At 47.4% G+C, this 15,422-nt stretch overlaps 1 protein-coding gene across 3 annotated transcripts in view; it reads left to right on the top strand.

The window, feature by feature from the left end:
- LOC115173712 (protein Jumonji) overlaps positions 1 to 15,174 on the top strand; it is a 90,227-nt gene extending 75,053 nt beyond the window's left edge. For 2 of the 3 annotated variants that reach the window (XM_029732046.1, XM_029732045.1), the window contains 11 exons: positions 2,750 to 3,974; positions 4,593 to 5,107; positions 6,023 to 6,115; positions 6,268 to 6,386; positions 6,507 to 6,577; positions 6,692 to 6,806; positions 7,801 to 8,089; positions 8,718 to 8,848; positions 9,156 to 9,339; positions 12,063 to 12,170; positions 12,905 to 15,174. In XM_029732046.1, coding sequence (XP_029587906.1) covers positions 2,750 to 3,974; positions 4,593 to 5,107; positions 6,023 to 6,115; positions 6,268 to 6,386; positions 6,507 to 6,577; positions 6,692 to 6,806; positions 7,801 to 8,089; positions 8,718 to 8,848; positions 9,156 to 9,339; positions 12,063 to 12,170; positions 12,905 to 13,087 — 3,033 coding nt within the window. In that variant the 3' untranslated portion in view covers positions 13,088 to 15,174. Of the gene's footprint in view, positions 1 to 2,028; positions 2,133 to 2,749; positions 3,975 to 4,592; positions 5,108 to 6,022; positions 6,116 to 6,267; positions 6,387 to 6,506; positions 6,578 to 6,691; positions 6,807 to 7,800; positions 8,090 to 8,717; positions 8,849 to 9,155; positions 9,340 to 12,062; positions 12,171 to 12,904 lie in introns of those variants that run through there. The other variant, XM_029732047.1, reaches the window with a different exon arrangement.
- The last annotated feature ends 248 nt before the right edge of the window (positions 15,175 to 15,422 follow it).

Genomic DNA, 15,422 nt, shown 5'->3' with positions numbered 1-15,422 from the left:
TGTGACCAAAAACCCACTTCAGAGGGTTGGCTGTGGTTCTCTTTCTCTCTCTCTCACCCTCACCTCTGTTTCCGGCACTGATTGTTCTCCTTCGTCCTCACCAGTCTTTTGGTGCTTTCTACAGTGACACGGGGCCTTCTCCTGCTCCATGGGGCTGGGATGTAGCCTGTCTTCTCTCTCCCTCTCCTCTCTTCTCTCCTCTGTCTCAGACCAGACTATTACAGTGCAAGGCCAGGCCTCACGTGCACACCAACCCTCAAGGCTTGTGCAGCAGCGCAGTGCCAGTGAGCTCTCTAGTGGTGAAACCCAAGTAGATCACCACCCAGCCCGCTGTGCCTTTTGTCAGCATATCTGTTCAGTCACAGTTGACTGACTGGCTTTCTGTTTCTATCACTTTGGTCTTCGAGGCCAAACGGATGAGTTTGACACTAAAGGAAGGTGTTGTTTAAGTTCTGCCGACAGAAGTCTTGAGAATCTTCTTTAATCTTTGGTTATGACCCTAACCTTCTATAGTTGAGAATCTGACGTGTTGGTTGGTTCTTGGCATTATGTTTTGAGCCCCTGGCAGACGTCACGCTACGGTTAGACATCATCACTCTGGCCTGCCGGGGCGACGCGGTTCTTTCTCTCTCAAAAATACAAAAGGGCTTTATTGGCATGCGAAAACGTGTTTGCATTGCCAAAGCAAGTGAAATAAATAAAAGTGATAACTCAAAACTAATAGTAACATTGCACTCTCAAAGGTTTGAAAATGATAGACATTTCAAGTGTTATATTATCAACTATGTACAGTGTTTTAGCAATGTGCAAATAGTTGTAGTACGACTAGTAGGGGAAGATGAATAAACAAATCAGTTATTGGTGGTATTTACAATGTTTGTTTGCTTCACTGGTTGCCCTTTTTCTCATGGCAATGGGACAGATCATGCTGCTGTGATTGCACACTGCGGTATTTCGCCTAACAGATATGGGAGTTGATCAATGTTAGATTATTTTTATTTTTTTCATTGTGGGTCCATAGGATCTGTGGGAAATGTGTATCTCCTAAGGTGGTCATACATTTGGCAGGAGGTTAGGAAGTGCAGCTCAGTTTCCACCTCATTTTGTGGGCAGTGTGCACGAAACCTGTCTTCTCTTGAGAGCCAGGTCTGCCTATGGCGGCCTCTCAATAGCAATGGATTTTATTAATTTTGGGTCAGTCACTGTGGGCAACAATGCTGTTTTTTTTTGGTTGATTCTTTCCAGTGCCAATTAGTTATCTTTTTGCCTTCTCATAATTTGGTTGGGTCTAATTGTGTTGCTTACCTGGTGCTCTGTGGGGTCTTCTGTGAACAGAGCCCTGAACCAGCTGGCTGAGGGGCCTCTTTTCTAGGTGGATCTCTCTGTAGGTGAGGGCTTTGTGATGGAATGTGTAGGCATTCTGTGTGTGTCTCTTGTCTCCCCTCTCTGTCGCCTCGCTCTCTCCCCCTCTCTCTCGCTATCAACTCCCCTCTCTCTCCCCTCCCTTCTCCTCGCTCTCCATCCATCCTTCCTTCTCTGTATTTTTCCACTGTTGGAGTGGAAGGGGACAGGATTGATGAAGGGGGTCACATTTCACTCCCCTTATCTTTTAATAGCCTCTCTTTGTGTTGGCTGCACCTGATAGGAATACAATACAGATGCGGCTCTGCTTCAAACGCAGCCGTCAAGCCTGCTGTCACCTCCCTCTGGCACCTCGCTGATTCGATAACGCCATCCTCTCATCTCCTCTGCATAGTTCACTTACAGCAGGATGCTTCAGCAGGGCTACTAGGTTCACTTACAACAGGGTGCTACTCAAACTGACAGGGATGCAGTGGGAAGAACAGCAGAGCAGCTAGTGGGGTCTAAGCGGAAAGCTGGTGTCCAGCTGCCAGAAACCCCAATGTATCCGTCCCAGGGTCTCAGTCCAGACATCCCCTCTGTTTTGACTACACACAACTTTTCCATTTTTACTACACACACACACACATGTATATTAACATGAATGAAGTTTGTTCCTGTTCAGGTTGATGTTAGTCTGTATTATGTTCTGGGGGGGGGGGGGACTAGGGCAAGTGAACAACATGACGGGAGAGGGAACTGAGAGGGAGTCGACTCTGCTTCTTCCACTGGTGGGTCTGTGTGGCTTTATTCCCCCAGCTGCCATTAGCCAGAGAGGTCCCCGACGTAACCCAAACTACCTACGTTAGAGCTCACATGTTCAGCAGGGGTTCTCAGATCTGAAAAAAAAAAGTTTATTTTCGCCATTAAAGAGCTTAAGGAAACCATACCAAATAAAACTGGCTTTCTGCTGGGATGGGGTTTCAAGTAGTAACCCATTTTATGTAGTGTTTTTTTACATACAGCAGTTGACTCTGAAGTGAACCTCACTCTCCATGTTAGGGCCGGGATGGCTTTTTCATCTGTTGTTGAAGCTGATATTGATCTCTTTTTTTGCCCTGTGAGAAGAGTGTTTGTCTATAACTACCTGATTTGAAAGTACAGCAACCCTGTATAGGCTTTAATGAATGGCAGCAATTTCCACATAGCATAGTTCTAAACCTAACTCTTTACTTTTATAGTGGTTTCAGCGGGGGAATGTTTACTTGCCGTTTTTACTTCAATGTGAAGCGCCAGCTCCTGAGAGTCTGTGTTAGTGCAGTGATTCTGTGTTCTATGTTGCTGCACTACAGTATGTGAATAAACAACTCCATGTTTCTGGTCTCTCTCTCTCGCCTCCCACTCTCAGGTCTCTAAAGTGAACGGAGTCACACGGTCGTCCCAGACAGGCATGCACGCGGCCGGTGCCAAAAAAATGAAAGACTTCAGACTGCCGTCCAAAACTGTGAATGGCCTCGTCACATACACCAAAGGAAAACGAGAACTGGTCAAGAAAACCAAACTGAACAAGCGCAAACACAGCACTGCTGCTACCCATAGAGCCCATAGCAACAATCGCCACCACAACCACCTCCAGCGCCACCAGCGACTCCCCCTCTCCAACTCAGGAAAAGCCCAGAATAGCAAAGCAAAAACAAGCAAACAGGTGCTATTATCCAACGGAGTGCACAAGGTGACCAACGGGGGCGAAGTGCGCCTCAACGGGCACCTCTGTGCCAAGCAGGAGGTGGGCAGGCAGGGGCGTGAGGGACTGAGGAACTCCAAGCGGAGGCTGGAGGTGGCGGTGGCTGCCATCGGGGCGGTGGCTGACTCCCAGGGGAAGCTGGTCGTCCTGGAGACTAACCCCAACCGTAAGAAGACCAAACGGAACCAGACCAGCCCTCTGGAAACACGCAGTAAGAGAGCATGTCAGGGCAAGGCCTCGGTCCCTAACGGACACATCGTCATGGAAACCACCCCTCCCCCCTCCCTGCTAGCCCCACCCCCCCCCTCCACACCACTAGCCAATCCAGAGCCAGGGCGTCAGCGGCCCAAGCGAGCGTCAGCCGGCAAGTTGATGTTCATCAGACAAGCACAGCACCGGGCGCAGGCTGCCTCTAACCCTAACCACACCCTTAACCGCTCAACTACCTCAGAGTCCCCTGGCCACACCCCTGGACACACCCCCGGGCATACCCCTCACAAACCAGCAGAGCCCCGGCCTGACAGGGAGTGGGAAAGGGAGAAGGAGAGGGAGCGGGATAAAGAGAGGGAGAGGGCGGAGAGGAGCAGGGCGAGCTGGGCAGCGTTGGGTGAGGCACCAGAGTTCTGTCCCACCCAGCGGGAGTTCCAGGACCCCCTGGTGTACCTGGACTCTGTGCGGGAGGGGGCGGAGCCCTGCGGACTTTGTCGTGTGGTTCCCCCGGCTGACTGGCGCCCAGAGTGCAAACTGAACGATGAGATGCGCTTTGTGACCCAGGTGCAGCGCATCCACAAGCTAGGCCGTCGCTGGGGCCCTAACGTACAGAGGCTAGCCTGCATCAAGAAGCACCTCAAATCTCAGGGCATCACCATGGAAGACCCCCCACTCATCGGTGAGTCTAACTCAGACTGTCCCTACTTTACCAGCAACACAACCCTAACACTGGTCATCAGTTAGTCTGACAGTCAGACACACTCACATAGGCTGGACGACTGTCACAAAACGGACCTCTTTAGCAAACATCACAAAGATTGGGTATTGACAATCCAATAAAATGTTTGTTGCGTTCCATCAACCGTATCTGGTATTTATACTGTGAGGTCGATAACAATGTTCAGATGTGGCCTGTATGTCTGAGACAATAAAACTATTCCCAGCAGCTTGTCTGTCATTTTAGATTTCTCACTCAGCAGCTTGATGTGTTTTAAAACAGCCTCTAGCCCAGTCAGTCTATATGGCTGAAATAAATGTTTACTGAATCGGTTTGAGAATAGGGCCGATGTAGTGCTATCATACTACTGCACTGTTGGAGCTAGGAACACACGAATTTCGCTACACCTGCAATAACATCTGCTAAATATTTGTATGTGACCAATAGAATTTGATTTGATCATTACTGTAGGAGTGTTAAACTCATGGCCATAGACCCTAACCCGTCTCTCTCTCCCCAGGCGGCTGTGGGGTTAGGGTTAACTCTATCTGACCCCATCGATCTGTCTCTTCCCCCCAGGTGGCTGCGAGGTGGACCTGGCTCGGTTCTTCCAGCTGATTAATGACATGGGCGGCATGCAGCAGGTGATGGACCTGAAGAAGTGGAGTAAACTGGCTGATCTTCTGCGGATCCCCAAGTCAGCCCAGGACCGGCTGGCCAAGCTGCAGGAGTCCTACCTCCAGTACCTGCTGTCCTATGACTCTCTGTCCCTAGAGGAGCACCGGCGCCTGGAGAGGGAGGTGCTGCAGGAGAAGGAGGGCCTGGAGCGCCGCAGGGGGCCCCTGGAGGGCCACACAGAGAGGAGCCTGACCCTGCCACGCTACGAGCCCAAGAACGGGCTGGCCGGCAGTCTGGTGCAGCACAGCAACGGTCAGCTGTGCAGCCGGCTGAAGGAGCTGGACAGTCAGCAGCTCAAGGTGGGACGTCGGAGGCTGTTCTCTCAGGAAAAGAGGAATGGGGAAATGACACAGCAGGAGGAAGAGGAGGATGAGGAGAATGGGGTTCTCAGTGACCAGCACAAGTGTATTTACAAGGTGAGGCAAGGGCAACAACTTTGCACATCCTTTTTAAATCAGTGTTTTTGTTCATTACTCTCATGCTCTGCTCATGCTACAAGAGGAAGGGAAACCTGGTAGTGTAGCTCCAGTCTTCCTGTTTGTCTGCCTGCTCTGTTCTGTTGTTCTAGCTGATGGAATGTAGGTCAGTGCTGAGCTGGGTGAAATGGACCCACAGACAGCAGGCCACTGCCTCTCTACTCAACATCGTTCTGCTCTGCCTCTGTTACCACTGCCCAGACATCGAGACACACACACACACACACACACACACACACACACACACACACACCACAGCTTTGTGACCCAGACGTTGCCCCTGCTGCTCTTCTCATGGAAGAGCCTGAGTGTGGTGTTGTGCATGTTGTTTCTAACCGTCTCCTTCCTCCGAACCTGCTGTGTGTCTGATCATGACATCTCAAACACTGTTCTAGTCTGGATTCCATTTCAATCTTTTCCCTCTTTTTCTTGTAACCAAATCCCCAACACAAGCAGACCCATGAGATGTGAGTTCAGTACAGTAACCTAGCTCTCACATAGAAGAGGGGTGAGGAGAGGGTGTCTTTCAGCGGGGTATTAAATCCAGGGATGGTACAGGCAGATTTGTAGACTCTATCAACACCCCTCCATTCTGAGGAGGTGTCCCGGCGAAGGTTCATATTAACTACAGTCAAGCTCGGAAACTTTCAGGACAGACATGCAGCGGCAGAGACTTGCAATACAGTACACTGAGGTCAGCTAGTCTTTAATTTTCCATTGCAGAATTATGCCCTGGTGGTATATGTATATGTTTCTCTTCCAAGGCTCGTCTATAGGACGGCATTTGCGTTTACAGGGTACCTGACTTTGTTTGATGCTAGCTGTACTATCCTGGTGTGGCTTCTCTTGTTGCAGGGGAAATCTGTATCTCTCACCAACTTCTTCAGGATAGCCAGGAACACCATGACCATGTGCTTTAACAAAGAGCCTGGGGCTGCAGAGGTTGAGGTAAACCTAGTCTCAATCCCTACTGGCTTCATGTAGAGGTCAGCTCACTACTGTAGCATACCATTGACCTCCATTTATTAGTCACTGTACATTTTTGTTTTGTCCAGTACGCACATTTATCTATCACTTCTCCTATTCGTCTTCCTTTACAGCAAGAATACTGGAGGATAGTGGAGCAGAGGCACTGCCATGTGGCAGTGCACTATGGGAAAGTGGACACCAACACACACGGAAGTGGCTTCCCCGTGGGAAAGTCAGAGCCATTTTCTAAGTAAGAGAACCCAATGTCATCACACCCTAAACACAGTAATAAGCGTCGTGATAACCATAGAGTTAAAAACGTATCTCTTGACTGGCCACTGTGTAATGACTGTTCTTCTCTCCGTTTCAGACATGGATGGAACCTCACTGTCCTCCCTAATAATTCTGGATCCATTCTGCGGCATCTTGGAGCTGTGCCCGGTGAGATTTCTAACCCGTCATCCTCGCCCCTGAGGCACACGTCTTTCTGAGACAATGTGATGCCTGTTGTGGTGTCTGCTATGTTAAAATTGAATTCTCTCTCTCTCCCCGTAGGGGTCACCATTCCTTGGCTGAACATTGGCATGGTCTTTTCTACCTCATGCTGGTCTCGAGACCAAAACCGCCTTCCATACATTGATTACTTACATACTGGTGCTGACTGCATTTGGTAAGTATCCCAACATGACCACCTCTGTCTCTCTTCCTCCTCACAGGTAATGTGTACTGTACAAGGACATTACAAAGATGTGTGGTTTTTCTAAGGCGACACGGAATACGTGATATAAAACGTAACATAACACTCGGATCAGACTTGTAATTAGCTGATCAAATTCCACCTTCATTGAACACACGCCAGTCTTTTGAAAATATGTATTTACGCCCAAGTGGCTCTCATTAAAGCTACATTTACTTACAACAAGAAATGACTGGGTGGCAGCGAAAGCCACAGGCGTTGGTGTGTTGTGTATTGACCTGTTATGAAGGCAATGTTTAATCTCTTTGCATTAGCCCAACTTGAATGTAATGGTAATGAAGGGTTTGAGAAAGGGCAGGGGCTGTAGACATCCACCAGCCCAACCCCTCCCTCCCCATCTGTGCTACCTGCCCATTGGTGGTGACACAGGTGAGTAGAAATGTGCTAGGAGGTTCCTGAGATGAAGGCAAGTCATAATCATCATAATTGACTGCCTGCTATCTTGAAGTATGAATGTTCCACTCATCTGTTCATTGTGTCTGCATGTCCTACAGTTACAGGAAGGGCTAGACAGTCTAACGGCATGTCCTAAAGTTACAGGAAGTGCTAATTTGGGATGCCCTAGGACAAGCATAAGTCTGTTACACTATTCCCAGAGGACTTAGTTGGCCAGTGAGTCTGTTTTAAAAAGAGGTCTCTTTCTATTATGCAATCAAGGTCCTCCATTTGACAGATCAACCCACAGACGGACAGACAGCTCTACCTGCATTCTATGATCCCCACAGGAAAGCCACCTCTTTAGGATCTCATTCTCGTTCTCAATCTTCTCTCTCTAACCTTTTGAGGCAGAGCGTAAGCACAGACCTAACTCTGACTGTTCAAAGCTGAGGGGTTACACAGCACAGCTGATGTCCAGCATAACACACACACTCTTGCATGAGCTTGATTGGTCCTCTCACCCTACCAGGTATTCTGTTCCTGCTGAGGAGAAGGTAAAGCTTGACAAGGTGGTTCACACACTGCTGCAGGCCAACGGGACCCCCGGGCTGGAGATGCTGGAGAAGAACATCATGATCTCTCCGGAGGTGCTTTGTCGAGAGGGTATCAAGGTCCACCGCACCGTCCAGCAGAGCGGTCAGTTCGTGGTCTGCTTCCCCGGGACCTTTGTGTCCAAGGTCTGCTGTGGCTACAGTGTGTCGGAAACTGTGCATTTTGCCACCCCCCAGTGGATGAACCTGGGATATGAGGCTGCTAAGGTGAGTCTGAAGCCGGAGCTGCCACCCAGTGGCCGTTTAGAGACATAGCTCATTGTCTACCACAGTATCTCTATTTATTTAGATTTAACCAGGCAAGTCAGTTAAGAACAAATACTTATTTTACAATGACGGCCTACCACGGCCAAACCCTCCCCTAACCCAGACGACACTGGGCCAATTGTGCGCCGCCCTATGGGACTCCAGATCACAGCCGGTTGTGATATAGCCCGGGATCGAACCTGGGTCTGTATTAACACCTCTAACAGTGAGATGCAGTGCCTTAGACCGCTGCGCCACTCGGGAGCCCTTGCCTAACCCCGTTCCTGGAGAGCTACTGCGTCCTGTAGGTTTTTGGCTTCAAATGTAATTTAGCACACCTGATTCTAATAATTAGGTGGTTGATAAGATTAATCCGGCTAGTTACAACTGGGGTTGGAGCGGAAACCTACAAGAGGGTATTGTAGCGTTCCAGGAACAGGGTTGGGCAGCACTGCTCTTACAGTCTATGCAGGTTTTTGTTCCTGTTGATTAGTGTAGTGTCATGTGTAATCTGGTTGATACAAAAGGCTGTAGGATATTCTGTCAATGTTCTGTGTTAACGCAGTGACTCTCTGCCTTCCCACTGTAGGACCTGAAATGCCGGCACATAGCCAAACCCTTCTCCATGGAGAAGTTACTCTACCAGATCGCCACGGCCGAATCCAAACGTGAGAACGGGCACATTCTGACTACGATCTCCGCTCTTCTCAAAGACCTCAGGTCGGTAGCCATGGAAACCGGACACATCAAAACATGGATGCTGTTACGGCCTCATTCTTTATCCTCTGTTGCCATGCCAGTATGATCAAAGACATAGCTCAGTCTAACTGTGCTCAAAGCCAAGTTGAAAATACCCCAAAATCTTCTGTTCCAAATACACTCCATGATTTAATGGATGGGCTTAGTGTCTACATCAGGGCGGAAAGACCTTTAGATAGTACTAACTGCTTGCTGTACTGAGCTTTAATCACGACATTGTGAATTGTGGTGTTCTGAATCACTGAGTTGTGTTGCTCCGCTCTAATAGGAACATAGAGATGAGACAACGGCAGGAACTGTACGAGGCAGGGCTTCTGTCCTCTGCCCGCTACGGAACACATGATAACAGCCTGGTGCCCGGTGACGGACGCAAGAAACCCAGGAAGTGGCTGGCGCTGGAGTCGTCAGAGAGACGCTGCCAGACTTGCCAACACCTCTGCTACCTGTCCATGGTGAGAGCTGGCCCATGGGGAATAGTGATAGGGTTAGGGCTGGGTTATGGAGAATAGTGATAGGGTTAGGGCTGGGTTATGGAGAATAGTGCTAGGGTTAGGGCTGGGTTATGGAGAATAGTGCTATGGTTAGGACTGGGTTATGGAGAATAGTGCTATGGTTAGGGCTGGGTTATGGAGAATAGTGATGGGGTTAGGGCTGGGTTATGGAGAATAGTGCTAGGGTTAGGACTGGGTTATGGAGAATAGTGATGGGGTTAGGGCTGGGTTATGGAGAATAGTGCTAGGGTTAGGACTGGGTTATGGAGAATAGTGCTATGGTTAGGGCTGGGTTATGGAGAATAGTGCTATGTTTAGGACTGGGTTATGGAGAATAGTGCTAGGGTTAGGGCTGGGTCATGGAGAATAGTGCTAGGGTTAGGACTGGGTTATGGAGAATAGTGCTATGGTTAGGGCTGGGTTATGGAGAATAGTGCTATGGTTAGGACTGGGTTATGGAGAATAGTGCTAGGGTTAGGGCTGGGTCATGGAGAATAGTGATAGGGTTAGGGCTGGGTTATGGAGAATAGTGATAGGGTTAGGACTGGGTTATGGAGAATAGTGCTAGGGTTAGGGCTGGGTTATGGAGAATAGTGATGGGGTTAGGGCTGGGTTATGGAGAATAGTGATGGGGTTAGGGCTGGGTTATGGAGAATAGTGCTATGGTTAGGACTGGGTTATGGAGAATAGTGCTAGGGTTAGGGCTGGGTTATGGAGAATAGTGATAGGGTTAGGGCTGGGTTATGGAGAATAGTGATGGGGTTAGGGCTGGGTTATGGAGAATAGTGATAGGGTTAGGGCTGGGTTATGGAGAATAGTGCTATGGTTAGGGCTGGGTTATGGAGAATAGTGATAGGGTTAGGGCTGGGTTATGGAGAATAGTGATAGGGTTAGGGCTGGGTTATGGAGAATAGTGCTAGGGTTAGGGCTGGGTCATGGAGAATAGTGCTAGGGTTAGGGCTGGGTCATGGAGAATAGTGCTAGGGTTAGGGCTGGGTCATGGAGAATAGTGCTAGGGTTAGGGCTGGGTCATGGAGAATAGTGATAGGGTTAGGGCTGGGTCATGGAGAATAGTGATAGGGTTAGGGCTGGGTTATGGAGAATAGTGATAGGGTTAGGGCTGGGTTATGGAGAATAGTGATAGGGTTAGGGCTGGGTTATGGACAATAGTGCTATGGTTAGGGCTGGGTCATGGAGAATAGTGCTAGGGTTAGGGCTGGGTTATGGAGAATAGTGATAGGGTTAGGGCTGGGTTATGGAGAATAGTGATAGGGTTAGGGCTGGGTTATGGAGAATAGTGATAGGGTTAGGGCTGGGTTATGGAGAATAGTGCTAGGGTTAGGGCTGGGTCATGGAGAATAGTGCTAGGGTTAGGACTGGGTTATGGAGAATAGTGATGGGGTTAGGGCTGGGTTATGGAGAATAGTGCTATGGTTAGGGCTGGGTTATGGAGAATAGTGCTATGGTTAGGGCTGGGTTATGGAGAATAGTGATAGGGTTAGGACTGGGTTATGGAGAATAGTGCTATGGCTGGGTCATGGAGAATAGTGCTAGGGTTAGGACTGGGTTATGGAGAATAGTGCTATGGTTAGGACTGGGTTATGGAGAATAGTGCTAGGGTTAGGGCTGGGTTATGGAGAATAGTGCTATGGTTAGGGCTGGGTTATGGAGAATAGTGATAGGGTTAGGGCTGGGTTATGGAGAATAGTGCTAGGGTTAGGGCTGGGTCATGGAGAATAGTGCTAGGGTTAGGGCTGGGTCATGGAGAATAGTGATAGGGTTAGGGCTGGGTCATGGAGAATAGTGATAGGGTTAGGGCTGGGTTATGGAGAATAGTGATAGGGTTAGGGCTGGGTTATGGAGAATAGTGATGGGGTTAGGGCTGGGTTATGGAGAATAGTGCTATGGTTAGGGCTGGGTTATGGAGAATAGTGATAGGGTTAGGGCTGGGTCATGGAGAATAGTGATAGGGTTAGGGCTGGGTCATGGAGAATAGTGCTATGGTTAGGACTGGGTTATGGAGAATAGTGCTATGGTTAGGGCTGGGTTATGGAGAATAGTGCTATGGCTGGGTTATGGAGAATAGTGATGGGGTTAGGGCTGGGTTATGGAGAATAGTGCTATGGTTAGGGCTGGGTTATGGAGAATAGTGCTATGGCTGGGTTATGGAGAATAGTGATGGGGTTAGGGCTGGGTTATGGAGAATAGTGCTATGGTTAGGGCTGGGTTATGGAGAATAGTGCTATGGTTAGGACTGGGTTATGGAGAATAGTGCTAGGGTTAGGGCTGGGTTATGGAGAATAGTGATAGGGTTAGGGCTGGGTTATGGAGAATAGTGATAGGGTTAGGGCTGGGTCATGGAGAATAGTGCTATGGTTAATTTGGGTTGGGACTAGAGCTGGTGCTGGGCAAGGCTGAATGTAGTAAACCACTCCATGTACAGGGCGGCAGGTAACCTAGCGGATAAGAGCGTTGGACCAGTAACCAAAAGGTCGCTGGTTCGAATCCATAAGATGACTAGGTGACAAATCTGTCCATGTGCTCTTGAGCAAGACACAACCCTAATTGCTCCTGTGCGTCGCTCTGGATAAGAGCGTCTGCTAAATGGTTTAAATGTAAAGATGAATTTAGTTTACCATTCCATGAAAAGATGTTTGAATTCTGAGTTGTGATGTCCATCCCAGGTGGTCCAGGAGAACGAGAACGTAGTCTTCTGTTTGGAGTGTGCTTTGAGATACGTGGAGAATCACAAGTCCTGCAGAGGCCTCAAGATGATGTATCGTTACGATGAGGTAAGATTCCATCCCAGAAAACCGGGAACATTCCCAGGACATTAGCTAAAATTCCCATTAAGGGCTCTATTCAATTTATCGCTGAAGCGTTACAGATTGCGCGATGGAAAATTATCATAACATTTCTGATTGAGCCATCGTATGCAGCATTTAACGTGAATACTGTCTCTGCCGCCGTGGGAACATTGCCTTTAAATTGGGCATTAAGGCTGAACTTCCACTATACGGATTGAATAGATGCTTAAGTTCTAGTTCGGTTTTTATAGAACATTATGATGAAAACATTCTTTTAATGTTTTAGGTAAAATGTATTTTTTTTTTTATGTTTTAAATGAAATATCCTTGGAATGTCTTCCTAATAGTCACAAAAATGTTGTGCACATCATCTGTAACAACCCGCACAGAACATTCCCCTAAGTTTCTTATGTTTCCAGGTAATGTAATAACTAAATGTGTTCTGGGAACGGTCTTGCAATCAGGTGAATGTTTATACAAAAATGGTATAATCATCAGCACAACTGGACAGTTTTTGAATTATTAGAACTTTTTGGAACAATTTTGGTTTGCTGGGATGACCCGCTCTTATCTGAGTAGACTTGATCAGAACCTTCAAGAGCGGAGTGGTGTAACATGCAATGTTTGGATAAATATGATATTTGTTCATTTATAGTGTAGTGTTCATTATAACGCATATGTTTTGTCTGATCCCTCCATTCCCTGGCTGTGCCCCCCAGGAGCAGATCAACAGCTTGGTGAAGCAGGTGTGTGGCAAGGCCCTGGGGAAGACGACCGAGAAATGTAACGGTGCAAGCCCCATCAAACCACCATCTAAACGGGGACCCCGGAAGAGAGAAACCGTGGAGGTGTCCCTGTCCCGCCTCTCCTCCTCCCACCTATCTCCCGCAGCCGTCACATGAGGACGTTATCAACCCCCACTGCCCCTCCATCTTAGTTTGGAGAATCACTGTTGTCCTTTTTTTAAAGAAAGAAAAAATATAATGCCCCAAATCTCCCACGCAACCTTACTATGACGAACTACCCCACCCACCCCCTTAGTATGGCAAACTTGTGAAAGCAAGCAGTCTTTTTTTGCACTAGCACGGAAAATGTTTCTTCAGTTTCTTTTTTTTGGGGGGGGGTGTTGGCATTAATTGAAACGTTCACAGGTAAATGTTGTGCCCCTTTCACTGCCCCCCCAATGTGTGCAGTCAGACCCATCGCCATCTGTCACTCAACTGTGAACAAAGGGATGAGTGGAGAAGGTGCTCCTTTTTTCATTTTATTGAAATGACACAAGTAGAACCCAAAGTTTTCTCTCATCTTTAGTTTTTGAAGATGAGTTGTTTTTATTCTCCTCCTCTGCCTGCAGAAGCTCCTGTTGTTCAGGGCCTGTTGTTCAGGGCCTGTTGTTCCCGAACCCACGCCAGGTAAAACTTGAAAGGCAGATGCGTTTTGGCTGGCTTGTTTTATTTGGGATTTTAGCTTTGATTTTAGATTTTGAGAAAGTCTTCTGTGTTTATTTTGTTGTTGTTGTTTCCTTTTTCTTTGTTACTTGTGGAACTAGTGGTGCCATGGCTGTATGTCAGAGAAACAGCCTGGGGTGCCGTGGCTGTATGTCAAACGGACCAAGGTGCCATGGCTGTATGTCAGAAATACAGAGCTAGGTGCCGCTGGTCTCTGTCTCTGTAGTAGGAGGGAGGCCTCCTTTGCTAGCAAGTGAAAACTGTGCCTGATACTCAACAAAGAGATCCATTGTTTTTGGTGCTGTTGGTTATTATTACTGTATAACAATACAAAAGAAAGGTGGGGTGCTGGCTAACTGCTAGCCCCCTCTCCCACAGGGCGGTAGCCTCTAGGCTCTTCTCTCTCATAGGGTTAGGGTTCTAGGCTCTCCTCTCTCATAGGGTTAGGGTTCTAGGCTCTCCTCTCTCATAGGGTTAGGGTTCTAGGCTCTCCTCTCTCATAGGGTTAGGGTTCTAGGCTCTCCTCTCTCATAGGGTTAGGGTTCTAGGCTCTACTCTTCTCGATGTGCAATCATGTTAACATTCCATTCTTCCAGTCCTACTGTTTCATCTGTACCAGTAAACATTAATAATTTTATTATTTTCTATTTTGATTGTGTTTTTGTTCTGATGTGCGAGTAGAGTCACTAGTCAAAGGGTGTGAAATGTGAAATATGGAAATCCAAGTTTTCTTTTGGTGTGTGTGTGTATTTTAGGTTTTTCCCTTTTTCAGATGTATTATGAATTATTTTAGCAGAAGGTCCAACACAACATACATTTTTGTACATAATCCTGTAAATGTCTTTAAATACTCAAGCCTTTTCTGGGGTGAAGGAAGGAAAATGATACCTCTAAAGGTATTACAGGAAGCAAGAGAGGAAGTGCTTGATGAAGAAAAGCCTTACGTTTCAGTTTCTTCATCTGTGTGAGTTTGATGCTTACAGGGTTGCTCTGGTTACGTGTATACATTTTAAGTGCTGCTTACATCACTAAGACAAAGATATGGAGTAGCTATGGCCCCCTAGTTTTTTTCTTTTTTTTTCTTTAGCTTTACTTTTTTAAAGAAAAGGGAAAATATGTTCACAAAAATGTACTGAAAATTCAACAATGTAGTAGCTCCTCATGTTGCACTGAGCTTGCCAGTGGTGGCTGACAAGGTGATCCTATTATCCAGTTTGTTGGTTGTTGTTGTCCTTTACAGAAGACTGAACTGTTTTAGGAATATTTAATGAAAATCAAGTCGGTCGTTTTCAACAAAAAAGTGGTTGTCAAGTTTTTATGGCCTTACAATGTATTTTATTCAGATTTCTTTGCGATTTTCTTTTTCTACAGTATAAACTATTGCTCACGGTCTGGCAAGTTAATTTATTAGCACTGCGTCTCCATCTTTCCTTCAACTTGGAAAGAGTTCATGTTGGTTATATTGCCAGTTTTTTACTTTTGCAGTTTGTACTAAAGGTTTAATAAAAACGTACAGACAATTCACTGTCTTTTCTTTTGAACCTGCATGTCTGTCGTTGTGGTGGTCTGAAGATGTCATGTTACGAAGCTAACTAGCCATTCTACTAATAAGTCTACTCTCCGTGTCTAGGGGTCCAAGCCTGACTAACTGGTCCATAACCTGATACAAATGTGTGCATTCAGTGTGAAACGAGGGTAAGCGGACAGATGTCTGTAATGTACCCAGGAAACAGCGTACTTACCAGGGTCCAGGGCGAGTTCTGTCCTGACTCTCTAGACGGCCAGCCCT

The sequence above is a fragment of the Salmo trutta genome, chromosome 34, assembly GCF_901001165.1.
Source record: "Salmo trutta chromosome 34, fSalTru1.1, whole genome shotgun sequence".
Classification (NCBI taxonomy): domain Eukaryota; kingdom Metazoa; phylum Chordata; class Actinopteri; order Salmoniformes; family Salmonidae; genus Salmo; species Salmo trutta.
The sequence above is the reverse complement of the archived record's forward strand: the minus strand, read 5'-3'. Positions and strand labels throughout refer to the sequence as shown.